This window comes from Zonotrichia albicollis, unplaced genomic scaffold (assembly GCF_047830755.1).
Source record: "Zonotrichia albicollis isolate bZonAlb1 unplaced genomic scaffold, bZonAlb1.hap1 Scaffold_254, whole genome shotgun sequence".
In the NCBI taxonomy this organism is placed as follows: Eukaryota; Metazoa; Chordata; class Aves; order Passeriformes; family Passerellidae; genus Zonotrichia; species Zonotrichia albicollis.
The window spans coordinates 4,687,601-4,714,529 of NW_027428428.1; the positions used below are offsets into that span (position 1 = coordinate 4,687,601).

At 54.0% G+C, this 26,929-nt stretch overlaps 1 protein-coding gene across 1 annotated transcript; it reads right to left on the reverse strand.

Annotated features, from left to right (window-relative positions):
• Window positions 1-162: 162 nt before the first annotated feature.
• LOC102066936 (serine/threonine-protein kinase pim-1) lies at window positions 163-25,249 on the reverse strand. Its single transcript, XM_074534098.1, has 5 exons — window positions 25,208-25,249; window positions 25,054-25,164; window positions 24,550-24,964; window positions 23,731-23,907; window positions 163-239 (listed from the first exon to the last, which is right to left on the reverse strand). The coding sequence occupies exons 1-5, from the start codon at window positions 25,247-25,249 to the stop codon at window positions 163-165; spliced, it is 822 nt and encodes a 273-aa protein (XP_074390199.1).
• Window positions 25,250-26,929: the final 1,680 nt, after the last annotated feature.

Below are 26,929 nucleotides of genomic sequence, written 5' to 3' on the forward strand. Positions count from 1 at the left end.
CCAGAGGGAAAGAGACTCTGGCTCCTTTTCAACAATCTGATTGATACCTGAGTCGTGGGTCAAGGGTCCCAAATTCCTTGCCTCACCACCATCCAGCTGGACGCTTGTACTCATAAGATCTCAGACGCAAAGCAGCCAGGTTGTACAAGCCTCACGTCCCCGTCATACAATGTCGGTGCTCAGATTACGGAGACTTTTGTACGTCAGGGACTCGGTGATGATTGCAACCTCTTGCTCCCCTGTGGGTTGTGAGGGCTGTCTTTTATCTGGGTGCTCTGCTTTTGTCTTAGATCTCTTTGTTTCTAGAGGGGCAACTGCTGCTGGCTGTGACTGCCTTTGCAATTCAGCTGGAACCTGGACAGTTGTAACATCTGCGGGTTCTGCTGCTGCACTATTACACTTTCTTTCTTCACGGCAGAGGGAGGGCTTCTCACCAGCTGGGGAAGTGTATTCCTTCAGCATCCAGCCCATCTCACGTATCTCCTTCACCAGACGCCCCACCCAATCTGGGTAGTTCACATCTGGGGTGGGATGTGGGCTAGGGTCAGGCTCTGGGACAGCAGCATCCCCAGACTCTGGTGGCGGATTGGATTCTGGGGTTGGTGTCAGGGTAAGTCACCCCTTCTCTCTAAATGCTAAATAGAGCAGGCCTATCAGCAACACCAGCCACTGTATGATACCATGAATATTTAGAGTGGATGTGAACCCTTCAAAAACTAGTGGGGCAGACCCAAAGAGATGACTAAAGGTTGGGAGAAGATTTCACCCAGTGTAATTTCCTTACAGCAAGTGCCATTATTAAAGAAACCCCAAAACCATACTGTTAGTGTGTGATAGCTGTGAATCTGTGTGCCTGCTTTCCAGAGGAAGGTAAAAATCCATGAATTCCTCACCTTATTCACCCATAAAACAAACCGGATAACAGACACAGTAGCCTTGGTTATAGGACCCATGTTTAGATAAGGGCCTATAAATGGGAGGAATACAGCCACGATCATGTGCCACCCAAACCAGGGCAAGCTGGGCCACATGGTGTCGCTTAATGAGGTTTCTATAGCTACACACAAAAATTAGATTACTCAGGAACTGTTATTCCTTTTTTGTTTCTGTGCCCTCGAGCCCCACATTAGGCGCCAAAATCTGTCTTGGTTTGGAAAGACAGGAGTCTGCTAAGGAAGGCAGGAGCTTCCCCTGAAATGGAGAATGTAAACCCTCCTCACCCCTCCAAATTGCTATAAATTTTAAATTAAGGGTCTCTCATGCAAAAATATGGGAGCAGGAAATAACAGCTCTTTAATAGGGGGAAAAAAAAAAGGATAAAATAAACATTGCAGTACACTAGAACAACACTGACAGAGTCAGAACCCAACCTGACACCCTGTGGGTCAGGGTGTTGGTGGCAGTCCCATTGGAATTGTGGCTGCAGCCCTCCTGCAGTGTCAGGGGTGGTTCGGTTGGTGCAAGGGGAATCTGTAGAGAAGGATGTATTCTTCCTCTGAAGACCCAGTGGAAGGAGACGCAGCTGCTGTTTCTCTGGGGAATCCCGTGGAGAAAAACATGCTGGTGTCTCAAAAAATTTCTGGATTATATCTGAGTAGGAATGCTTGGCTCCTTCCTCTGGGCCGAACATCTCACAATGGGATGTTAGAGGTCTTATCAGTCATGCAATGACATTCAATAGTCTGTTATCAGCAGGTGTCCCCTCCCGAGGGAGGTGTGAATGTGGGCACTCAAAGAGAGAGATAAAGCAAACTGCCCACTGGACAAAGGTAATCTGCCATACAGATGGCAATGGCAAACAACTTGCACTGCAATCTTCAACAGCTGTGCTGTGCCTCTTAGTGACAAACCTGCCCTCCCCAAATGCCCCAACCACCAAGGCCATTACAAGGGGAGGGGAAAGAGGACTATGGGGGACGGATGACATTAACATCACTACACATCTTAACATACACATAGTATCTACCTCCTCATTGTGAGACCCAACTATGACACTACTCCTCTGTAACACTGTGCAATAATGGAGGCTTGTTCCTACCAGACCCGGCAATGTCCCAGTGGCACCTGTGTCCCATAAGGCCCCACTTGGTCAAAGCAGAGCCTTGGCTTAGCAACTGACCCTTGTTTCCTTGAGATTCCATTTGTGAAAAACAGATTCACTCTCCTGTGAAATTGTACAAAGTTGAATAAAGGACAATGGGAGACCAGGACCATGGAGCAAAAGTTATTACAGCCGGGTGCGTCTTTACACTCAGCCAGGAGAACCCTGTTACCTTCAGTGACCTCCCTGAAATACCTTTCCCCTTACATCAGCCTGTTGCATATTCATAGACCCTCATGCATATCCATGAACTACTTTACATATTCCAGGAACGATTTTACATGGCCCCTCCTTGGGTCTGCCTTTTCAGAGCATGTGTGTTTCTTGGCTGTGGTTTTGGCTCCTTGTCTTTATCACCTCCAGTTTTGGGGCCTTGGTCATCTCTGCCTTCAGACAGTGAGTGGTGATAGTTTGCAGATCTGTCCAGGTGTCCTCATCCTGTGTGCATTGGATGTTATCCCATCCAAGCAGGCAGTTTAACACAAGCAGCTATTTCACTGAGCTTAATTAACAACAGAAATAAAAGCGATATCTTTAGAACAAAGTTACTTTAACAGCACACATATAAAATCCATTTTAATATTTACAAAAAGCCAATATTATGATATTTATCTCTAACAGGGTGAAGGAGCCCTGGCCCAGGCTCCGGGGGACACGGGGACGCTGCTGGGGGGACCCTGTTCCCCTGTGCCACCCCCAGGGCCCCAGTCCCCCGTCCCCGTGTCAGGCTCTGGGGTCGATCTCGTGCAATATCCTCTGGAGGAGGCTGTGGGGCCGGGGGAGGGGGGACTCAGGGGGACATCCCCGCTGTGCACGAGCAGGGGTTGGACTATTCTGGGGGCAACTGTGAGGGGGGCCGGGGCAGAGTGACCTCCCCAGAGACCTCACACAGCCCCTGTGATGTCACACAGCCCCTGTGATGTCAATGGCTACCTATGATTTCATACAACCTCCTGTGATGTCACACAATCCCTCTGTTATATCACACAGCCTCTATATGATGTCATTCAGCTGCTGTGCGATGTCATAGAGATGTTTTGTGATGTCACAGTCACCTTGTGGTGCCACAGCTATGTCTGCAATGTCAGTCTTCTCTATGACGCCACACAGCTGCTCTGTGATATCCTACTCGATGTCACAACCCACATTGTGATGTCACAGAGCTGCCTTCTTTGATGTCACAGCTTGCTCTGTGATGTCACAGCCCCCTCAGTGCTGTCATACCGTCCACTCTGTGCTGTCACACAGCCCCTTGCTGACATCACAGCTGCTCTGTGCCTCTATGACACAGCCACAGAGGTGCTGCTGTGACACAGCCCCCTCCGGGACACCCCACAGCCCCTGCCAGTGCTGAGCCCCTGTGAGCTCTGTCTGTGCCCTGCTGGTGTCCCTGAGGGGCCCTGGCAGTGCCCCAGCCCTGCTGGGCTGTGCACAGGAGCTGCTCCTGGCCAGAGCTGTCTCTCTGCAGCGCTGCCCTTGCCAGGAGCTGCCTCTGGGCCAGGAGCCCGGCCCAGCTCAGCAGCACAGACACGGCACAAGGACTTCAATGACCCTCTGGGGCTTTGGTGCTCTTTGCATCAGACTCAGTGCCTCAGAGTGTGCTCAAAGAAATTCTCAAGAACTCAAAATCAGATTCAAAGTCCAAATTCTCTTTAAATGGGACCCACTGAGGGACACAACTCATGTGAAAATGTCCCCAAGTTCCAGGTAGAGCAGAACACTGGAGGCAGTGATGACAGGTGGGGACAAGCAAGGCGAAGGTGTCTCTGATGCTGAGCAAACCTGCGCCTCTGTCCCTGCAGGCTGTCGGAATCCCCTGGCTGCCCCACCTGCCTGGGCCCTTCCTTTGCTGACAGCTCTGCCTCCTGCCTGCCTCTGCCTGCACACACAAAGCCTTGGGCTGCTCCAGGCTCATGCTGGGAACGTGCTGCGCCATAGCCCTGCCCTGGCAGGGAAATTCCTTTATCCTGGTGTCCAGTCTGGGTTTCCTCTGGTGCCTTTGGAAATAATTCTTTCTTTCTCTATCTGTTTTCTACTATGTGAAAAGGATCCACCAACTCTGAAACCACCCTTCAATCCCTTCCAGGGCTCTCCTCTGCTGTCCTCACTCCCCACCCCACTGAGCACAGGGCTCCCATGTCCCTATCAATTGTCAAGTGCTTGAGGCCAGGAGCACTTGGACAAGAGGGGCAGTTCTTTTCTATAGGAAGGAAACCACAGAACCCCAGGGTTTGAAAGCAGATGAGAAGCAGTCACCAGAAGCCAAGGCCAGCCAGACCTGTCTGTCCTAGCAGTTTTTGTCCTACAGTAACCCTTAGATATTCAGGCAGTTTTGGGGGTGGAATTCCATTCCAGCCATGGGTTCCTGGACTGGAATGACAGTTCTCCATGGGAAGGAAAGGGCAGAGCCCCAGTGTTTCAATGGCTGATTAGAGGCAGCCCCAAGGAGACCAAGGCCAGCCAGACCTGTGGTCGGGGAAGAATCCTTGGAAAGACAGAATCTGGGGGGCCAAAGCCCACTTTTGTCTACGGGCATCAGGACAAGAAGGACAGTTCTTTTCTACAGAAAGAAAATTACAGAGCCTCAGTGTTTCAAAGGCAGATGAGAGCTGGCTCTCAGGAAACCAAGAGAACCTGGACAGACCTGGCAGCTTTTCTCTGGGAGCTATCCTTGGATATAAGGAATTTTGGAGGCTGATTCTCAATTTTGGCCATGGATGCCTGGACTTGAGAGATGTTTTTTTCAATGAGAAGAAAAGCACAGGCCCCCAGGTGTTTTGAAAGCAGATGAGAGGTGGTCCCCAAGAGGCCAAGGCCAGCACAGAGTGGGTTGTGTGAGGTCACAGGTAGGGCTATGAGAGCACAGAGTTTGTTGTGTGAGGTCAATGAGCAGCTACAGCATCACAGAGGGGATTCTGTGACATCACAAAGCAGGCTGTGACATCATGGCATGGCTGGATGGCATCATAGAGCAGGCTGTGAGGTGAAAGTGTGTGCTGTGCCATTACAGAGTAGCAGTATGACATCACAGAGAGGGGTTTGTGACATCACTGAGGGGGTTGTGACATCACACAGCTGTCTCTGACATCATAGGGTAGAATGAGCGGCCACAGAGCAGATCCTGCCATCATAGAGGCTGGCTCTATGACATCAGAGAGTGGGTTGTGACATCACTGGGTGGCTATGTAACATCATAGGACAGGCTGTGACATCACATAGTGACTTTCTGACACCACAGAATCTTCTGTGAAATCACAGTGCAGGTGCATGACATTCCAGGGTGACATCCCAGAGCTGGCTCTGTGACATCATTGGGGTACTGCGTGATGTCTCAGAGCCGGCAGTGACATCACAGATGACTGTGTGACATTGCAAAAGGGCTGTGTGACATCACAGGGGCTGTGTGACATCACAGATGGCTGTGTGAGGTCACTGGGGAGGTCACTCTGCCCTGGCCCCCCTCACAATTCCCCCCAGAGCACTCCAACCCTGCTCATGCACAGCGGGGTCCCCTGTCCCACTGGGTCCCCCCGGGTCCCCCGCCCCCGCAGCCTCCCCCAGAGGATGTTCCACGAGATCGACCCCAGAGCCTGACACTGGGACAGGGGCTGGGGGGCCGGGGCCCTGGGGGTGGCACAGGGGGACAGGGACACCCCGGCAGCATCCCCATGTCCCCCAGGGCCAGAGCTTGGGCCAGGGCTCCTTCACACTGCTACCAACAAGGCCTTGAGAGCACTGAAAAATCCCCAGCAAGGGATCAGCAAACACCAGATTTAATATTAAGAGACAGCAGCACAAAGTTCCTTTACAAGAGTCACTCTGCTCCTGACTGGACAGTTCAGGCACTCCAAGGAAATAAGGCAACAACGAAACCAAATCAAATCCTGTCAATCAAACCAGAAATCAGCCAAGAACTCTTCCTGGGTATGTGTGAGACACAAGGACAGTGAGGGCAAAATAAAAGGAATATGAGCCAAAAGCTTAACAGAGCTCAAACTTAACAGGACTTTACTTATACCTAAACTTTAACTGGTACCTTCAACTCCCCAATTTAGCAAAAGAGCAGCACTTAACACTATTTAACCTTACTTAAAAACCTATGAGTTATAAATTTAACATAGGAATTACACTTAACAATCCTTAACTTAGCTAATAAATTAAATTTAACAACTTGGAAAAAGAACAACTCTTAGCAGCATTTAACTTTGTTTAGACCTCGTGACTTATACTTACTTACTGATAACTGGATATCTGACTGACTCAGCTATCCAAGGTACTCCAACCCCTTTAGAGAGCAGCATTTCTGCCACATTGCCCCAGCACAGGCACTCCTGTGTGCACACAGACACAAAGAGTCAGTACAAGGCACCTGTGAGAAATTCCCCTGAGGGCAGGAAATGCTCCCTGTGGATGCTTTGGCATCTCCCCAGCGGGTGGAGGGTTAAACCTGGAGGAGTGGATGGATCGGCCCAGGCTCTGTGGTTATTCAGGATCCCTGAGTGCAGCAAACGGGAGAGTTCCCGGCTGGGAGAGGCCCCACTCAGAGAGTCGCTGGCCCAGGAGAGCTCCAAGGGCTCCTTTTGGAGCGCTGTTTCCAGGGCCCCAAGAGAAGGGCTTCAGTCCCAGCAATGGCTCATCCTGGACACACTTGGCACCAATAGCTTTCTTTGGCAGTGTAAGAACAGGGATGTTGTGCTACTGAGGGAACAAAAACAGTTCCCAGGGCTGCTCCTACAGAAACCAGGAGCTGGTTGGGCAGCAGCAGTGCCTGGAGCAGACAGTGTTTGTGATGAGCTGCAGAGGAGCTGAGCCCAGGGGCTGTTGGCCAAGGCCGAGGCCCAAGGAGCATTTCTCAGCTGGCAGGGTGGCCTGAGAAGGGGAGGGGGGAATGCAGCAGCACAGGGCCCATGGAACCAAGGGATCATTGTGACACTGTGGGGCCTCATGAGACCAAGGGACAACTGTGACTCTGTGGGGCCTCATAAAATCATGGAGAGCACTGTGACATTGCTGGACCTCATGGAACCAAGGGGATTGTACTGACACTGTGTGACTCCATGGAATGTAGGGATCATTGTGACACTGAGAGGTCCGATCAAAACAAGGGTCCATTGTGGCACCATGGGGCCTCCTGGAACTGTGGAGACCATTGTGACTCTCTGAAGTGTGATGGAACCAAGGGGCCATTGTGACACTTAGAGGCCCCATGAAGCCAAAGGTCCATTTTGACATTGTAAGGCCTTGGGGAATCATGGAGAGACCATGAAGACACTTCATAACCTCACGGAACTAAGGGGCCATTTTGACACTGAGGGAACTCATGAAATCATGGAGACCCTTGTGACACTATGAGGCCCCATGGATAAGCAAAGCATTGTGACACTGTGAGGCCTCATTGCACCAGTGAGACCATTGTGACCATAGGGGGTCGCCACAGAACCAAGAGGACCCTTGTGATACTGTGGGGCCTCGTGAAACCAAGAGGCCTTTGTGACACCGCAGGGCTGCATGCAACCAAAGGTCCATTGTGACATTGTGGAGCCTTGTGTCATCAGTGGTCTATTATGACACTGGCCAACCAAAGGAGATCATTGTGACACTGCAGGGCTGCATAGAACCTAGGGGCCATGGTGCCATTGTAGACCTCCATTGAACCAAGGGTTCATTGTGACATAGCAGGACTGTGTGGAACCAAAGCTCCAGGGTGACACAGAGGGGCCTCCTTATAGTAAACCCTATGGACCTGGGTAAGGCTCCATGGAGGACTGAACAATAGGAACTGCTGAGACAGCAACATAAGTTCCTGTCTCTCTGATCTCCGCCCCATAGCTTATCTCTGTAACCCTATATGCTATGTTACCTAAACCCTAACTATTGGTCAAGTTTTGATCCCCCTTAACCCCATGAAAGGGGCCTACTTTAGCCCATTTGACAGAAGAACAGCTGTCGCTGGGACCCTTCACAGACTCCCCCAATAAAGCCATCACTGTGGAACACCAGGACCTCCTTCTCCTCTCTCGCCTACAGCTGCCCTCAGCCAAGGGCAACCTACCTAGCAAGCAAGAGCTGAGATCCTAAGAGAGCTTGCAACCACAAAAGAGCTGGTAATCACCAAGCTTGCTAAGGGGGTTAGCCCGCAGCATCAGCCTCGGGCTAGCCTAGCTGTAAGGCACCCTGTCTCCCTGAGGACTGGGCTCCCGGGCTATCTTGCACTGCTTGATAATAAGGCCAGAATAGAGGTTTTATTATATCTCCTATCATCAATGGCCCATTGTGACAGTGTGGAGCCAAAGGAGACCATTGTGACACCACAAAGCCCCAGGGTCCAAAGGTCCATTGTGACATTGTAGGGCTCATGGAACAGAGGAGTGACATGACATTGTGGGGCCCGGGGAACCACGGAGATCATTGTGACACAGCAAGGCCTCATGGAATCATTGGGACCATTGTGACACTGCAGAGCCTTCTGGAACCTAGGGGCCAGTGTGACACTGTGGGACCCCATCAACCCAAGGGTCCACTGTGACACTGCACGACTTTGCCCTTGTGACACGGCTGGACCCCATAGAAACAAGTTGTCATCATGGCACTGTGGGGCCTCATGGATCCTAGGCAGCATTGTGACAATATGGGGCCCCACAAAACTAAGGGAACATGAAACAGGTCTGGCTGGTTTGGCCTCCCAGGGGCTGCCTGATAAATCACCTTGGCATGTTGAGGGTCTCATCTCATCTCCTATTCAAATGATGGGGCTCCGTGCCTTCCTTCCCAATTGAAAAGAGCTCTTCTTCTCCTCCAGGCACCTGTGGACAGAACTGAGATTTCACCTCCAAATTTCCTTATACCCAGGGATTGTTCACATAGGAATACTGCCAGGACAAGTCTGTCTTGCAGTGGTTTTACAAAGGTCACCTCCCATCTATCCCCAAAACACTAGAGAGGCTCCATGCTCTCCTTCCTATGGGAAAACACCATCCTGCTTCTCCGGGCGCCCATGGTCGAGATTGGATTTCTACCTCCAAAATTCCCTAAATCCAAAGACTGCTCCCAGACAAAATCTGCCATACCTCACAAATCTAGCTGGCCTTGGCCTAGTGAGGCTCTCACCTGCCTTCCAAACACTGGGGCTCTGTGCTTTCCTTCCTCTGGAAAAGAAATGTCCTTCTCAGCCAGGTGCCCAAGACCAGAATTGGGATTTCACCTCCAACATTGCCTGTTGTGTCAGACTGGAGGAGATTGTTGGCTGGAAACATTTCATGTGTGGGGGAGGAAGGGGCAGGTCCAGCCTTGCCCTGCCCTGGAACCCCAGCTCTGCACTGCCCTGGAACCCCATTTCCCCCAGAGCCTCTATCCCAGCCCAGCAGTGGCTGCCAGTCCCTGGCACAGCACAGGCAATGCCCCACAGCCACCTCTGCAGCCCCAGCCCAGCTCCTGAGGGACCAAATGACACCAAGTCCCAGCTGGGGGAGTGGCCCAGGGAGACCAAGGGGTGTTTAAGGCTAACAACAAGGCAAGCACATTTGTGGACCCTATCTCCTCTTGGAATTTCCATTTGAACACTGCTAGAATCCAGGAGTTAATAGCTCTGTGTGTGCTTCTCTAAATCTTTTTTGTCTTTCTCTCTTTCTGTGTCTATTTCTGTTTAAGTCATCTTGCAATTTTTTTTAACATAAAATTGAACAGGCATAGAGTTTCTGAAGGTGAATGGGTCAAGTTAAAGTGTTGATAACTGTTTTTTGTTGATTGAATGTCATAGAAAACCTTTTGCCAAAGTTTCTCTGATTTTCTAAAATTACCAGTAAAGATTGGTTTGCTGTTTTGAGCTCCTGAGAATCTCTTGTTGGTATTTCTCTAGTGCATCCAACTCAGAGGAAGGAAACAATTGTTATTCCTTTTAAATGTCTCCTTGAGAGAATTGTTTGGGGGTTGGGGGTCAGGGCTTGTGTGTCCTGCTTGGCCCAGCCCAGGCAGGGCTTTCCCAGCCACATTCCACACTCCATTGCCCAGCTGGAGCCGCTGCTGCCTCTGAGTTGTGCTGCCCCAGCCCCAGGGACGCTCTCCTTGTCTGCCCATTCCCCCACGGTCTCTGGGTAGGGATGGCCTCAGTGGGGGCTGCTGACATCCTCAGCACCTTGGAGGCTGCTGCTGAATTTTCCTGCTCCAGAGGCTTGTTCAGCCTTCAGCTCTTCACTGCAGGAATTCAGTGTCCCAGGGCTCATTAACATTCAGAACACCTTAGCAAGCCAAGCCCCTGGGGATAATTTGATTTTAATTTTCAAATCATTTGTGGTTAATTAGACAGATCTCAGTAGTATATCTGCAGTGAATGCAATATATTTAAAAAGACAGTGAGAAAGGATTTTTCAGGTCCTGTTTAGCTTTTTTTTCCTGATAATTCATTGATATGTGCAGTCTCCAATTGACACTGCATCCAAGTACCTCCTCATGCATTTTGAATGGATATGAAAATCAAGACCCTCCACGGCAGACAATCAATCAGACTCTGTCCCTACCCCCATCCCACCATTTCCCCCATCCAAGCACTGGCACTCAGAGCAGCCTTGTGCAAATCTGAGCTCCCTCCAGCCCAGGCTGCACCTGAAGCTTTCAGCTCCTTGGCTCCAACTCCCACCTGCTTTCCTTGGAGAAGGAGCTGCCTGAGACACTGACAGATGTTCATTTATTGTTAGTCAACAAAGTCAAGGGAAGGCACAGTTCCATCAATGCAAAAGTCATTACTCTGTGGGATATTGAATCCACTTTCCACAGCAGACAGTCTCAGAGCAATGGAAAACCTTCTGAGCCCAGCACAGATCCCAAAGTCCCCCCAAACCCTCCCTTCCCCGATTCTGCCCAGATTTGCTCTTTGCACACACGAGTCACACACTGAAGCCAGGAGCTCCCTCCATGCCCAGAGGGAGGAAAGGAGAGAAAGGGGATGAAGAGCTCTCCTGTGCAGAGCCAAGGTGCAAGTGCAGCCCCTGCAGTGGGAACCAGAACTCATCAGGTTTGTGTCCTTTGGGCTCAGGGCCTGGTGACACTCAGAGGCACAGAAAGGTTTCTTGCCAACAAACACATGTTGAACGCAGTCTCACTTCCGCAGCCACTGGAGCTGACCGGCTGGCTAGCTGCTCCTGGAGTGACTGGTGGCGACTATGAATCCCGCCACTCCCAGGTTCTCGGCAAGAACCCCTGAGTAGTGGCTCCGTCTACAGTGTGGTGATGCAGGCGAGAGCAGGACTGCGAAGAACTGAGGTGATGGAATGAAGGAGTGGACACGCATGTGGATGCCAAGGCGCTTTTTTAGCCCAGGCGGGGCCAGTGACGGTCCAGGTAAAAACCATTAGGGATGCACTTAAAAAGGGAATGGGGGCAACCGAAGAGACACGAGGGTCCAATGAGCAAAACCCAGGGGAGCAGCGAGGGACACAACTGAACCAATAGGAAGCGCCCAGGGGAGGGAAAAGGCTGAAGGGAAAAATCATATTCTAGGTGAGGGATGAGTGACATAGAAGATTCTTGACATGAGAGGGGACGGTTACAATGGTTGACAGGGAACAGGTGGGAGGAACAAACCATTAGGAGGGAGAACATGGAGGGAACAGAGGGTCAAACCAAATTCTTAACTTATAAAAAAGAACCAACTTTACAATAAACCCATATAAAACACACACAATGCTACAGTCGAACATTTGAACAGTTTAATATCGCTCACAGCTCTTTCCTCAGCTCTCTGTGATGTACCAACAGCATCTGAAATGTCCCCCATCCCCAAGGGATTTCTGTACATAACAGTTTTAGGCAAAGACATAGGAAAAATTAAGTGATAGATATAAATGCAATTAAGATGTTGACTAACATGATATTTATTGAACTTCAGAAATATGGGGCAACTCTCTGCACCTCAAAGCATGATCCAGTCATTTGAAGGGCACTTGAAAGACCAGAGAGCATCTGGAGGAGGAAATCAAAAAACAGCAAGGTAGACATTGATCCACCTGCTCTAGTGAAGGGGCGTCCTTAGACATGGCCATCTAACCAGGAGAGCTGGAAATACATGAAGGAAGATTGAGAGGAAGCAATACACTGGATATTGGTGACACAAGTCCACAGGAAGATCAGTATTTGTTCTTCTGCCATCATTACACTTCCAGGAAGTTCCTGTTCCTGGTGGGAAAAAATTGCCATGGCTTAAAAGTGCTCAAATGACCCAGGTAACAAAGATCCATTTGTATATTAGGAAACTAACCAGTATTAAAACCTCTTCTCCTTTCCAGGCAGACATCAGCTGTGTACCCATGGACAGGCAGTGCCACTTGTGCCCTGAGGTGCCCAGCTGGAATTGGATCTCTCAGAGAGCATCTGAGGGAGAGCAGAGCACCTTGCAAGCTGCAGGTCCCTGACAGCCCCTCAGGGCTCCTGTCCCATCAACATCTGCTCTGCTCCAGCCTGAAACAGGGCCCAGCATGGTGCCGGGATCATCAGAGAGCTGAGGTGTGTGCTGGAATTCAATGCCCTCCCCATCCTGCAGCAGCCCTGCATTTCTCTGCTCCAGCCTTGGTCTCAGGCAAAGCCATGGAGTCTCTTTGGGCTCTGGACGGTTCCTGCAGCCCCCAAGAGCAGCTGAGCTCTGCCTTTGGCACAGTCAGGCTGGGCCAGCACAGGCCATGCTCAGCAATTGCTTGTGTGTGCCTGGCCTTGCTGTCAGCCCCAGCAGCGGCTGCGTGGCCCCTTTGTGGCCCTGTGCTGGCACAGCCATGGTGGCCCAGCCCCTGTGCAGGCCCAGCCCAGGCCAGGAGCATTGCGGCTGGGAACGGCCCCTGTGCCGTGGTGCCCGCAGCAGCCTTGGGGCTCTGTGCCCCATGGCCTCCCTGCTGGGCAGCCTCTGCCAGCTCCTGCAGAGCCTGTGGCACCTGTGGGGTCGCACAGCCAGCCATGCCCTGGGCTCTTCCGGCCTCTGGGCCAGCAGAGAGGCAGCCAGGGCTGGCCATGGCCGGGAACAGGCCCTGGGCCCTGCAGGAGGATGGAGCTGGGCCACAGCCAAACTCAGCCCAGGCCAAAGCTGGGCTCAGCAGCCACAGCTGCCAAGGGCTGGGCACGGAGGCTGGTGCTGACAAATGTCCTGGGCCCCCTCTCTGCTCTGTCCATGCCACCAAGGGCACAGAGCAGCCTCCTCTCTGGGCCACTTGCCTGTTTGCAATGCCTTGCACAGGCGCTGGCCCTGCCCCACAAGGCCTGGCCTGAGTCCTGCCCCTGCACGCTCAGCCAGGCTGAGATGGACACTGATGGTTTCTGGGCCGGGCTCTCTGAGCCCAGCCCAGCTCTCTGCAAGCTCTGCCAGCTGCCCTGAGCTCTTGGCAGCACCAAGGGCCTCTCCCCAGCCCAGCCCGGCTGGCTCTGGCCCCACAGCTCTGCTCAGGCCAGGCTGCTCTGGCCACTGCCCCATGGCCTCAGCCCCTGGCAAGGGCACAGCAGCAGCTGCAGCTGCCACAGGACTCAGCCCCAGCCATGGGGGAAGGTTCTTGGCCAAGGCCAAAGGAGGCTCCCTGGCTGCCCTGCTCCCCTCGGGCTGAGGTGCTGAGAGCTCTGCAGCCACTGCTGCCATCCCATCTGCCCATGGTAGCACAAGAGCCCCGGCCTTAGGGCCCTCAAGAGCTGCTCCTGCTCCAGGCCCAGGGCCCATGCCAAAGGTGGGGCAGCCACAAAGCTGTGCCCATTTCTGTTCATTTCTGCCCTGATGGGGATGGGTTCTCAGCCACTTGGAGTTTGATGATGAATTTTCCTACTGCAGAGGCCTCTTCTTTCTTGACCTCTTCAGTTCAGGAGTTCATGGGAAAAGGCTCATCAACATTTGTTCACAACGTCTGAACAAGAAAAGCCACAGGGAATACTCTAGATTTTCAATTCTTTCGTGGTTAATAAGACACATTTCTGAAGTGTATTCAGACTGAATAAACTATATTGAAAACAATGAAGAGAGAATTGATTTATCCTGTTAAGTTTTCTTTTCCTGTTTATAGACCCATATCAGTAATGTCCAATTGATATTGACCCCCAGCACCTTCTAATGCAGTTTGAATAAATATTAAAATCAAGAGCTTAAAGCTGACGATCAGTAACGCTTTGTCCCCCCCACTTACCCACCATTTCCCTCATCCAAACCCTGGGAATCCTATGGATCAGGAACAAGTGAGTCACCATCCCTGGAGGTGTTTAAGGAAAGACTGGATGTGGCACCCGCTGCTACGGTCTGCGTGATAAGGTGATGTAACGTTCTAGGTTGGACTGGATGCTCTCCAAGGTCCTTTGCAGCCTGGTTGACTCTGATGATTGTGACACTGCAGGGCCCTGGGGAAGCAAGGGGCCATTGTGACACTAAGCAAGGGGCCTGGTGGCACTAAGGGGACAATGGTGACACTGTGTGTGACATGGCAGCGCAGATGCAGGGGGCCATTGTGACACTGTGGGGCTTAATGGAAGCAAGGAGTCCATTGTGACAGTCTGGGTCCTGCTGGAACCAGAGAGGCCACTGTGACCCTGCAGGGCCTTGTGGAACCAAGGGGCCATTGTGCCACTGTGGAACCAAGGAGAGTTTCCAGGGAAAGCCTGGAAACAATGGAATCGAGGGGCCAGTGCACCATTGCAGGGACTCTGGGAACTGAGGGAACAATTGTGACACTGTGGTGCCCCGTGGAACCAAGGGTCTCTGGTGACACTGCAGGATCTTGTGTAACCAGAGCTCCATTGTGACACTGCAGCACCAGGGAATTCATTGTGGCACTCTGAGGCCTCGTGGAACCAAGAAGCCTCTGTGACCCTGCAGGGCCTTGTGGAACCATGCAGAGCATTGTGACAGAGCAGAACCTGGTGTCATGATGGGCCCATTGTGACACTGCAGGGCCCCATGGAACCAAGAGTCCAGTGCTGCTCCTCAGGGACTCCTGGAATGAAGGAAACATGTTGGACACCGTGGTGGTCCTTGGGACGAAGAGGCCCTTGTGACACTGTGGAGGCAAGGAGAGCATTGCGACACTCAGACACCTCATGGAACCAAGGATCCATTGGGGGCCATAGTGGACTTGTGACACTGCGGGGCCCAAGGATCCAAGGGAATTTGTGACACCAAGGGGTCCCATGGAACCAAAGAGACATTGTGATACTGGGAGGCCTCATGGAATCATGGAGACCATTGGGATGCTTTGGGGCCTCATGGAACCCTGGTGACACCAGTTTGGCTGGGAGTGTTGATCTGCTGCAGGGTAGGAGGGCTCTGCACAGGGCCCTGGACAGGCTGGATCCAGGGCCCAAATCCAACAAGGTGAGGTTTAACAAGTCCAAGTGCCAGGTCCTGCACTTTGGCCACAACAACCCCTGCAGCACTACAGGCTGGGGACAGAGTGGCTGGAGAGTGGCCAGGCAGAAAGGGACCTGCAGGGACTGATTGAAAGCAGGCTGGACATGAGCCAGCAGTGTGCCCAGGTGGGCAAGAAGGCCAATGGCTCCTGGCCTGGATCAGGAACAGTGTGGCCAGAAGGAACACGGCAGGGATTCTTCCCGTGTGCTCCGCACTGCTTGGGCAGCACCTAGAGTGCTGTGTCCAGTTCTAAGAGCCCTGTGATGAGCAAAAAGAACAAATTTGTTGCAGTGAAAAGTAAAGAAAGCAAAGGTAATGGAAAGGAAATGCTCAGGGCAGTTTGAGGGTGGCTGTCAGGCAGCCCTGGCTCTGAGCAACAGCATCTGCAGTGAGACAGGAAACTCCCAGCTGATGGGAACAAACTTTCTGGCTGACTGCAGAAGCCAGGACAAAGCTGAGTGGTTTCTCTGCTGTCCCCCAGCCCTTGCTGGCCGCAGGGGCTGATGGCATTTGTGCTCCCTCAGGTTCATGTCCCCACACCAACAGCATGGGGGTGCTCCCCCTGCTGTGTGCAATGCAAACAGGGGCTGCTGAGCCAGTGCTGCCATGTCTGTGCCTGCAAGGATGGGGCACCTGTGTCAGCTGGAGAAGAGGCCAGGGCTGCAGAGGGGGGATGTTGTTGGCAGCTCCATGAGGACGCTCTGTGATGCTGCCCTGGGCTGTGCAGTGCACTGGGGATGGATCAGCCCCTGCTCTGCTGCTCCTTCCCGTCTGCCCCAGGGGCCTTGCAGAGCACCTGCTGATGCTGTCCTCAGCTGCCATGGCAACCCTCAGGACAAAGGAGTGCCAGGGCTGCTCCAGGTACTATTGCAATGACACTCGTTGGTGCCACCAGGTGCCATGGCAACGGCCATGGGGGACCCATTCCTTGGTTTGGTGCCATGGCAACCAATGCCCGGAGCTGTTGTGATGGTTGGTGGCTATGGAAAGCTGCCCTGGCCCTTGCTCAGGGCTGGTGTCAGTGCCCAGAGCCAGAGGGGATCCCTTGCTGGGGGCTGTGCCATGGCCACCTGCCCTATGCCGCGCTGGGCGCTCAGGCACCAGGAACCAGCAGCCACCGGCACTGCCAGGGCCAAAGGCCAGGTCAGCCAGACAGAAAGGGGCAGGGCTGGGCACTGTTTCCATGGCAACCGGCACTGGGGTGGACACCTGGGTCACCTGGCCTGGCAGTTGCCATGGAAACCCCTGGCAGGGACTGAGGGCACAGCCCCTGGCACTGAGACACTGCTGGGCCGGGTGCTGAGCACAGGGCTGAGCACGCAGAGATGGTTTTGTTCTTGCTGAGCTGCAGCACAGCCAAGGCCTGTCCTGCCCCTTGTCAGCCACGCTGGGGAGGGGCTGGGGCTGTGGGGGAGCTGGGCAGGTGACACAGCCAGGACAGGGGACCCCAACTGAGCCCGAGCATAGCCCAGACCAGAGCACATCATGCTCAGGGTGTGAAGGGGGGAACAGGGAGGAAGGGGGGAATTTTGGAGTGAGGGCTTTTGCCTTCCCAGGTAACACTTAGGCAAGAGGGGGCCCTGTTTCACCCGTGGGCAGGGTCACTACCAAAGACACAGACACCAACTTAAGGAATTGTGTCATTTATATCATGCACAGCTGCAAAGATTTACAAAAGGATAAGCTCAGCAAAGCACATCATCATTAGCAAAGAATTATAAAAGAAGCTCAGCAATCCATCATAACCCATCATTACATTTTGATGACCAATCCCTTGGTGAAACACTAGAGGTGTTTGTGGCAGACAAAGATTCTGGCTGACTATCAAGGTACACCTTACAGACATCAGTAGTACTTCAGTGACACCGTTCTTCATTCTTTTTTCTCAATCTCATTTGAGTTAGGAACAAGAATTCTGTTGTCCCTGGAGCTGGCACCTTTTTAATTCCAGAATAATGCCCCCAGGCCCTTTGCTGTTCAGCTTTACCATGCTGTCTGGGCTAACAAGGCCTGGGGAGCCCTTTCCCCTCTGGCTGGAAGGGGCTGGGTCCCAGTCTCTGAGGGGCACCCAGGCTCCTGGATGGAATTCCTGTGCAAGTCCCTCAGTGTCACAGCAGCCTTCACATGGAGCCCCGTGGATCAGAGCATTTCTCAAAGGGGCCCTTGGGGCAAACAGGGAGATTTGGTCTGGCAGGATGGGCAAAACAATCTCCTGTCAGATCCACTGGTTCTCACACAGAATCCTTGGCTGCAGGGACACATTCCCATTGTTCCTGCCCAGGTTTCAGGACTCAGAGTTGTCTTTCGTAGGAGCTGTTCCTTCAGCTGCCTCGGGAGGGCCTTTTGGCCTCTGGACCCACATTCTGGCTCCATTATTAGGGCTGCTGGATCCAAACCCTTTATCTCCACAAATGGTGGTGACTGGAGCTGGATCTCCTTTTTTATCAATTGCTCTTAAAGTTGCAATATCAATAATGGTCCTACGCTGTCATGAGGTTGAATAATCCAATCCTGGTCACTCTTGTTTAACAGAATTACTGTAATTTCTCCTTTACATTCTGCATCAATTCCTCTTGCCATGACAGGAACACTTTCCAAGGCCAAGTTCCAAGGGAGCAGTTACCAAAGCAAAGTGTCCTGGAGGAATCTGAATTCCTGTTTCAGTACTGATAGCTCTCATTTGCTTTGAATTTCTCCTCATTAATTCCAATGCATGAAGGCCCAGCCCTGCAGCCTCTGGGCTGGCCCTGCCAGGGGCCATCACAACCAGAACAATTTCCCAGGCAGCCCAAGTCTCACTGCCCATGGCTGGATTTGCAAATTGGGGGCAGCCGTGCACAGCCAGGGGGTTTCATTTCCCCAGTGGGCCATTGTGAAGGGCATGGAGCACATCTGGGAGATGGGTTCTCCATGGGCAAAGGTTCCCATCTCCTCATTTTTCCAACGGCTCTTTTAACAACCCCTTCACCTGCACAACCAATCCTGCAGCTTGTGGATAGTCTGGTACATGAAGAACCCTGCAGGCTTAATCACTGTATTTTTCACAGGAACAGACAAAGCACTCTGCATCACAGTATCAGCACACCCAGTAAAAATAGCCAATTTCCTCCCTTCCTCCCTTTTTCATTGTATACAATCTCACAAAGTTGACCACTGACATTAGGGTCTTGGCCAGTCCTGTTCTGTAGGGTATTTAGTGTTACATCCCTGAGCTGCCAAAGCTACCAAATTAGCATTGTCAGCACTATTTCACATTATTATTATTTTATATATAGATATACATATCGATATACATATAGACAGATAGTTAAAAACATATATATATATAAAGACATATAAATATTATATACATATATAATAATGCCTTATTATTCTATAAATACATATATTGTTATTTATTATACCGATATTTCACTTGTACAAATGCATCTGAGCTCAAGATTAAAACCTTTTCCTGTTGCTCCATGTGGGAGCATTCCAACAATAATTGCTCCTTCTGAAGGTGCTGTTTCCTATGTACTCTCAACAAATTCATCTTTGTCTGCCCAAACACACAAAGTCTTTTCCTTTTCCATATGCAATTTTTGGATGCATTTGAAGAAATCCAGGGGTGCAGCTTCTTTTACCCGACTGCCCCACTGCTCACACAGGGCTCCGACCTCAGCCCACTCCAGAGCCAGGGAACTCCAGGGAAGGACTTCCCAGCTGGGAATTTCTGAGGGGACTGATTCCTCACACTGACACTGAACAAGTGACATTTTGTTGGCATCTGGACAGACTGGTCCAGTTTTGTTTTACCAGTGGGCAGGGTCAGCACCAAAGCCACAGACTCCAGATGAAGGAATCAGTGTAATTTCCTGCAGTTCAGAGCAGCAAAGAATCACAAAAGGAGTAGCTCAGCAATGCACCCAACCATCCCCAACAAAGATTGCAGCAGTGATTAACAAAGATCCAGTAGCATTTACCCTCAGGCTTTACCATCCCCCAGACCCACACAGCAGCTGGGGAAGCTGTCACAGCCAAGGGCTGCAGAGCCACTCCTGGGCACTGGGAATTCCTGCAGGTGCCTCCAGCCCCAGGTGAGGCTCCAACCCCGCTGGGAGAGGGCCCAGCTCTGACAGTGCTGAATGAACAAACTGACAGCACTGCTAGTGTGGCAACATCTGCCTTCATCCTCCTCTTGGGTCCCTCCCAGAGCCTGGCCAGGGCTCAAGGAGGAACCAAGGGAGGTGACTTTGACCATACAGCCCCAAACAAGGCCAGATGTCAGATTCCATGGCCTTGTCTGGCTTCTAAATACACAAAGGTCAATACATGTTTCACTAAGGAGTGGCTACATCTATCACAGTGCTAATGACAATGCATATTTCATTAGAGAGCAGATACAAAGATATCCTTTGCTTGGAGGGTTCATCCAGAGGCCACCTTTGGCTCAGGGCCTGCTGACCAGGCCTCACTCAGGGCTGTGTCCAGGCCTTGGCACTTGAGGGATGTGGTTTAGTGCTAAGCTTGGCACTGCTGGGTGAGCGGCTGCACTGGGTGAGCTCAGAGGGCTTTTCCAACAGAAAGGATTCTGTGATTCCATGATTCTATCCACTGCATTCAGCTGGAGCTATTTTAGCAGCATTACTTTGCTTACGAAGTTCCCTCTTGCCCAGCTCCTGTGGCCTGAGGCTTCAGCTCCTTCAGTTCCTGGTGTTGAGCTGCTCATGCTGAACAAGACGACTTGGAGAGAAGAACACAGTCCATGCAATCCCTTCTGGGACACGGAGAGGGGAGGCTGTGCAAACAGGAACATTGTTTGTTGTGGCCTCCTCTCTGCCCTTCACACCTTTCAGCGCTTTGAACCAGCCAAGAGCTTTCTCCAAGAGTGCAATCGAGCAGCTGTTCCTGCTCCCAGGCCTGGCTCTCTCCAGTCTCTGCCCTTGCCTGGTTCTGTCCCTCTTGCTGTGCCCTCTGCTCCCCCAGGGCTCGCTGGCTGCTGCCCAGGACTGTGGCACTGGCACAGATCCAGTGCTCCAGAGCCTCCTTTCTCTGCCTTTGCAGCTGCCTGGGCACAGCAGCCTTTTCCATCTGGAAGCTCCCCATGGACAGGGAGTGCCCAGCTCTGTTCCCTGCACAGCCTCCAGGAGCCCAGGGCTGCCATCTCCAGTCCCTGCTGGCACTGGGGGCTCCCAGGTGCCTCAGGCTGCTGTGACACCGCTGCACACGGGAGGGAAGAGGGGCAGGGGCTGTGCTCAAAGTCAGCTCCATCTGCTGCTGCTGCTGCTGCTGCTGCTGCTGCGGGGTCATTTGTGCAGCCCTGCCCCAGAGTCAGGGACCAGATCCTGCCAGTCTCTTCCAGCCCTGGCTGCTCAGAGTTTGGGCCCTGGAGCCTCAGGTGGCCAAAGGCAGCTGCTGCTGGTCCCTCTGTGTGCCCGTGTTCAGCAGTGCTGCTCCATCAGTCTGTGCCCAGCAACGGGGAAAAGCCTCAGCCCTGCAGGGCCAGGAGCTGCCGGGCTCTGCCTGAGCAGCTCAGCCAGCAGGAAGGGAGCTGCTCCACACAGGAACCAGGAGCAAAGGACATTCCTTCTTGAGGACATGTTTTCTATTGAAAGGAAAAAAAAGGAAAAAGGAAAAAAAATTGATAAATTTTTTAGATAAGAATGAAATCCAAGTGTTAGTGAAAAAACATAACATACAATTAATGAAAAAAAACCCATAAATGCCAAGTTACTTTCTTTGCATTAAGAGGTAAATGATCTTTTTCAAAAGAGAACTCAGTTCTTTACATTGTAAATGTGCTGATGGCATGGATCCATCTTTGTGACCTCAAAAGCCTCTTAAAAGATTTTGGGCTTTGTTCCCAACATTGGTATTTGAAATTGTGCTCAAAGCAAGAGGAAATTGTTTTGTGCCCTTCCAGCTCCAAGCAGGACTGGGAATGGAAACTCTGTCAAACCCCACATCCTTTAGAAGATGACCTTCCTTCTCAGCCTGGGAATGAGCTGCACATTCCTGTTGTAACTGCCAGGAGTTTCTTAGAGACACGAAGTCCCACTGACAGCTTTTTGCTCTGGTTTGGCAGTGCAGAAGGCCAATTCTCCATCCACCAGGTCCAGACTGCACTGCCTCAGGAGCACAGCCCACTCGCCAGCTTTGGCCCACCCGTGGCACTGCTAGAGGAGGAAGAAAATGCAATTGCACAATTCCAGCCAGTCAAGAAGAAAACACCCTGTGCAGATCCAGGTGTTCAGACGGGACTGTGGAGAGTTTGGGTCCTTGCCAGTTGGATGTGTGTCCCCAGCTGCAATCTCTGGGCCTGCAGCAGAGTCTCACTCACCTGCCAAAGCAGAAAGCTCAGGTGCTGTGCTCACAACGGGCTCGTCTGATGCAAAGCTGTGAGAGCAATGTGAGGGCAGAGCCAGCCCAGCTGGGCCCAGGGCTGGGCCCAGCAGAGCCCTGGCAGAGCCCAGAGCAGCCTCAGCACCCGCAGAGCCCGGCTGCAAGGAGAGAAAGCAGAAACCGCCCGTCAGCTGAGGGCTCCTGTGCCCGTGTGCCAAGGCCTGCGGTGCCCAGGCCATGCTGGCTGTGCCCCAAGCTGTGCCCAGAGCTGCCCATCCCTGCTGCCTTTGGCACAGAGCAGGAGGGCAGGACATGTGCCCAGCCTGCAGCCGGCCACGGCACATCCAGCCCTCAGCAGCTGCCCAGTGCAGGATGCTCCTGTGCTCGCTGCCAGCTCCCAAAAGCTCTGATCCCACCCTGCCAAGCACACAGGGACCCACCTCACACCAGCCACGGCTGGAAGAAAAGCTGCTCCCAAACCATGGCCTCAGCCTTCTCCAAGGGCACGGCCCATCCACACCACAGCTGCTCCCAAGCACTTCCCTATACACACTGGACCACTTTGAATGCTTCTTCTGGAATAACAAACAACACATTATTGACAAGAGTTTAGAGACAAAAAGGGAAAACAAGAAAAACAGTAAAAACTCTTATCTCTGTCAGGGCCTTGAGGAAGGCCACACCCCTACATGCTAGGGAAAAACCCAGCCATGGCCGAGGGAATCCCACACTTTCTCTCTTCCCCCCTGCACTGCCCCCCACAATAACAGTGACCCCAAAGCAAACAAGGGCAGTGGAGCAGCCCAAGCCCTTCCTTGCCTGCACAGCAAAGCAGCTGTGCACAGGTTCTGGAGCCCCAACTCTGCTCCCACCACGGGGCTTTGTTTGTGTCGGGCTGGCTGCCCCAGCCCCAGCCCCAGCCCGGGGCACGGTGGGTGCTGGGGGCTGTTGGCAGAACCAGGAGCCCACTCCCATTTCATACCCACCCCAGCCCATCCTCCCAGCCCTGCCAAAAGCAGCTGGGCAGCAACTGAAGAATGAGTTGCATCTGCCCCAGCAAAGGGGGAGCCTTTGCTTCCCAGCCAGGCTGGGCCATGCCCAAATCTGGCAGAATTTCCCCAGATGGGGACTCATCTGCAAATTCCCCGTGGAGTTTGGCTTTGAAGAAGGTGCCAGAATCAAAGTGCATCACCTTCAGCCTCCAGTGGCCAGGCTGAGGAAGAGCTTGTCATCCTTGATGTCACCCTCGCTGTCTCCAGCAGCAGCAGCAGCATCATCATCCCCACCCGGTACAGCTTCTCCAGGGGCTCCTTCTCCTTCCCTGGGGGCAGACCAGGCTCTCAGGGCTCTGCCCAGGGCCCCAGCTGTCAGGTAACCAGGACAAGCAAAACCAGCTGGGATGGCAGCCACCAGTGCTGGGCAGAGCAGCTCAGCTCCAGCACAAGGGCTGTGTGTTCCCATCCCATGACCCCGGTGCAGTGACACTGGCAGCACAAAAAGGGTTGGGTTCCTTTGCTTCTCATTGCCAAGGCAAATGTGGAGCAGGAACTTACCAGGGCCCTGGATCAAAGTGTGCCTGTGGCGCTCTCCCTTCTTCTATGGCAGAGGAATATCCTGCATCCAAGGAACACAGAACAGGTCTTCCAGTGTGGGTCTGTCCAAGGAGTTCACGGATAAACACCACCAGATCAGGTCTTTGCACTCTGGGGAGAGAAAGCAGAAACTGATGGTCAGCCAGAGAAGGCTCCTGTCTGCTTTACCCCATTGTTCCCATGCCCAGGCCATGCTGGATGCGCTCTGAGCTGGGCCTAAACTTTCCCACCAATTCCCTGTTTTGGAGGAGAGCAGGACATGTGTCACCTCCTCAGCAGCTGCCAGAGCGGGATGCCCACGATCCCGCTGCTGGCTCCCAGCACTGGGATTCCCCCCGTGCCCAGAGAAGAGGATCCACCTTGAGAGAGCCCTTGTGGCAGCGGGAGCTGGCCCCAGCTGAGGTTCCGGCCCCTCCTGAAAGGGTGCTCCCCGCAGACCATCTGGTGCAGCAGGATGCCCAGGGACCAGATTGTTGCTGCCTCGCCATGGTACCAGCCAAAGTCGTTCCATTCTGGGGGGCTGTAGGACAATGTTCCTATGGAATACAGGTGGAGTTCATCAGGGGGATGCTGCTGCTCCCAGAGCCTGGCCCCAGCATCCCTGGGCCCGCGGGGGCTGCATCAGGGGCACACAGGGTGACCACTGCCCTCTCGCCAGCATCTGGGACTTGTGCACAAAGTTAGGGTTGGAAAAGAAGCCTCTGGTGCTGGGAGAGGGCAGCCCTGGCTAGGCCCAACCATGACATGCAAAGGAAAAACCCACTCCATGCTGGGGAAAAAACATGCCCTTATCCTCCCTGCCTGCATTGCCCCAAAAATATTATGAAGCCAAGGGAAACAGGGCGAGTGGAGCAGCCCAAGCCCTTCCTCTCATTTGCACACCAAACTGGCTGGGGCACAGGTTCCGCCCTCCCTCTCTGCTACCCCCACCCACGGGGGTTTTGGTCGGGCTGGCTGCCCCAGCCCAGCCCCAGTCCTGGGCAGAGTGGCTGGCAAAGGCTGCCAGCAGGGCTGGAAGATGGCTGCCCACCCAGCCCTGCTCTAAAGCAACTCAGCTGAGGACTCAGTGCCCTGACTGGCAGCAAAAGGGAGAACTCCCGCTGCCACAGCCAGCTTGGGCTGGGAGATGTTGGGCCATGAGATGTCAGCAGCGGGAGCACAGCCCTGGGTAGGCTCACCTGCAAAGTGTGTGTAGACTGTGTCCTGCAGGTAGGTGCCACAGCCAAAGTCAATCAGCTTGGCCTGCCCGGTGTCCAGGTCAACCAGGATGTTCTCTGGCTTGATGTCCCTGTGCAGGACCCCGCAGCTGGTGCAGTGCCGCACGGCCTCCAGCACCTGGCGGAACAGCTCCCGCGCCTCCTCCTCGGGCAGGAACCGCCGTGCCCCAATGAAACGATGCAGGTCCTGACACCGCTCTGGCCGCTCCAGTACCATCACGATGCAGTTGGGGAGCTCGAGCCACTCCAGCAGCTGGACCACACCGGGGAAGCCAGTGGACACCTTGGCCAGCAGCACGATCTCCAGGGGTGCGCTGGTGCCGTCGGGCTGCGGGAGGAGCACGATGCCGTCAGTGGGGCCGATGCCGTGCCAGGCCTGGGGAAGCCCTCAGCCAGGCCGGGATGCTCTGCGCCCTGCGCTGGCCCCACGCCCGCTCTCCCTCGGGGCGTCCTGGCGGCTCCCACCGTGCCGGGCCCCGGCTCATCCCTGGCCGGCAGCCCCGGCTGCTGGCCCCGCTCACTCACCAGCTCGCCCCAGTGCCGGACGCGGTTCCGTGGCACCCTTTTGATGGCCACCTGCAAGCCAAGGCCAGCAGCGGGGTGAGCTCGCCGCCCGAACTGCGAGCCCCATCCTCCGCCCTCCGCCCTCCTCCTCCTCCATCGCCTCCTCCTGCGCCCGCCGCCGGCCCCGCCGCTCACCGGGGCGCCGTCCGAGAGCCTCGTGGCCGCGAAGACTCTGCCGAAGCCGCCGCGTCCCAGCAGCGATCCCAGCCGGTACCGCTCCTGCAGGGCCTCCTGCGCCGTCCCTGCGGGCGGGACGCGGCTGTCAGCGCTCGGCCCGGGGCCAGCAACGGCCCCCGAGCGCCCCTCACCCGCCCCGGGCCGGCCATGCCCAGGCGTTCGCTCCCGGGAACGCGGCACGGGAGGCTCGGGGCCGGCGGCCGCGCTGCCGAGCGGCGGAGCTCGGGCCGGGGAAGCCGCAGCGGAGGCGGCGGGAGGGGCCGCGCCGCGTATGTGCTCCGCGGGGCCCGGGAGGAGCCGGGGCCGGGGCCGGGGGCGCGGCCGGGGCGGGGGGCGGGGCTGGGGCCGGGGCCGGGGCCGGGGCCGGGGCCGGGGCCGGGGTCGGGGTCGGGGCCGGGCTCGGGCCAGGCGGAGGCAAAGGGCGGCGATGCCGCCCCCGCACCAGGCACTGATGCCCGCCCAGCAGCGCCACCGCCAGTACGGCCAGAGCCCGGCGGAGGCGAGACCGCGGTGGGACGGCCGGGGCCGGGCACGGGGCAGCCCCGCCCGGGGCCGGGGGCGGGCCGGGGGCATGGCCCGGCCCTGCAGGGGACAGGGAGGCGGGGAGAGGAGAGGGACGCCGGGCAAGGGACCCCGAGAGAAGGGTGCCCGACAGCGGGAAAGGGAGGGAGAGAGAAAGAAAGAGAGAAGAGAAAGAAAGAAAGAAAGAGAGTATTCAAAATATCTCTTTGCTTTGCCGCTTCCGCTGCCGCCGCTGCTGCTGCCGCCGCTGCTGCTGCCGCCGCTGCCGCCGCTGCAACTGAAGCACCGGGGCCGTTCGTCCCCGTGTCCGTTCCCCGCTGGCCCCACGAGCCCCTCGTTCGAGCCCCGCGCGCCCCGGGGACAGCCCCTCCGTCTGCCCAAACACGGGAACTTTGCAGTGCTGAGCGCAGATGCAGAGCCCTGACTCCTGCACACTGGCACAGCGATCCCCTCACTTGCTGCTGTGCATTGTCCTTGCTGAGGGTCAAACACTGTAGGGCACCTTCCCTTGGGGTAGGATTCCTACCTGAGCCCAGCACTGCACTGACACCTCCAGTGTTGCTTTCCTGTAAAACCAGGGGAAGGAAAGCTGTGTGTGGCTCATGGTATTTTAGAGTGTCTAAAAATCACTAAGTCACCAATCTTAGAGGTGCAGTGGGTCTGGAATTACTGGAATGGAGAAGTAGTGCAACATGGAAAAGGGGAGCATAGAAATAAATAGAGGAAAGCATCTTGGATTGTTTCTTTCATTTTCATTTCACTTCTGGAAAGCTGTTTCAGTTTTCCAGGAATCTTCTCCTGTCTGCTCTTCCCAAGAATCTCTCATGGAGAACGAGGTCAAGCTTCTGTCACAAGATTTGCCACCAGGAAATGATGCCACTGGTGCAATTTTCATTGTAACTGTTTGTGCTGGCTTAGGGCAAATTTGGGGAGGAAATCTCCAAAAGGGGTCCGTCTAGAAAGCAAGTTCAAGCGGCCCCTCCCCCTACTAGTTCAGGAAAAGACTTCCCTCGAGAAAAGTGAAAAAACCCCCGTTTATTTAACAAGTAAATTATTCACAAGCATGAAAAATGAATTA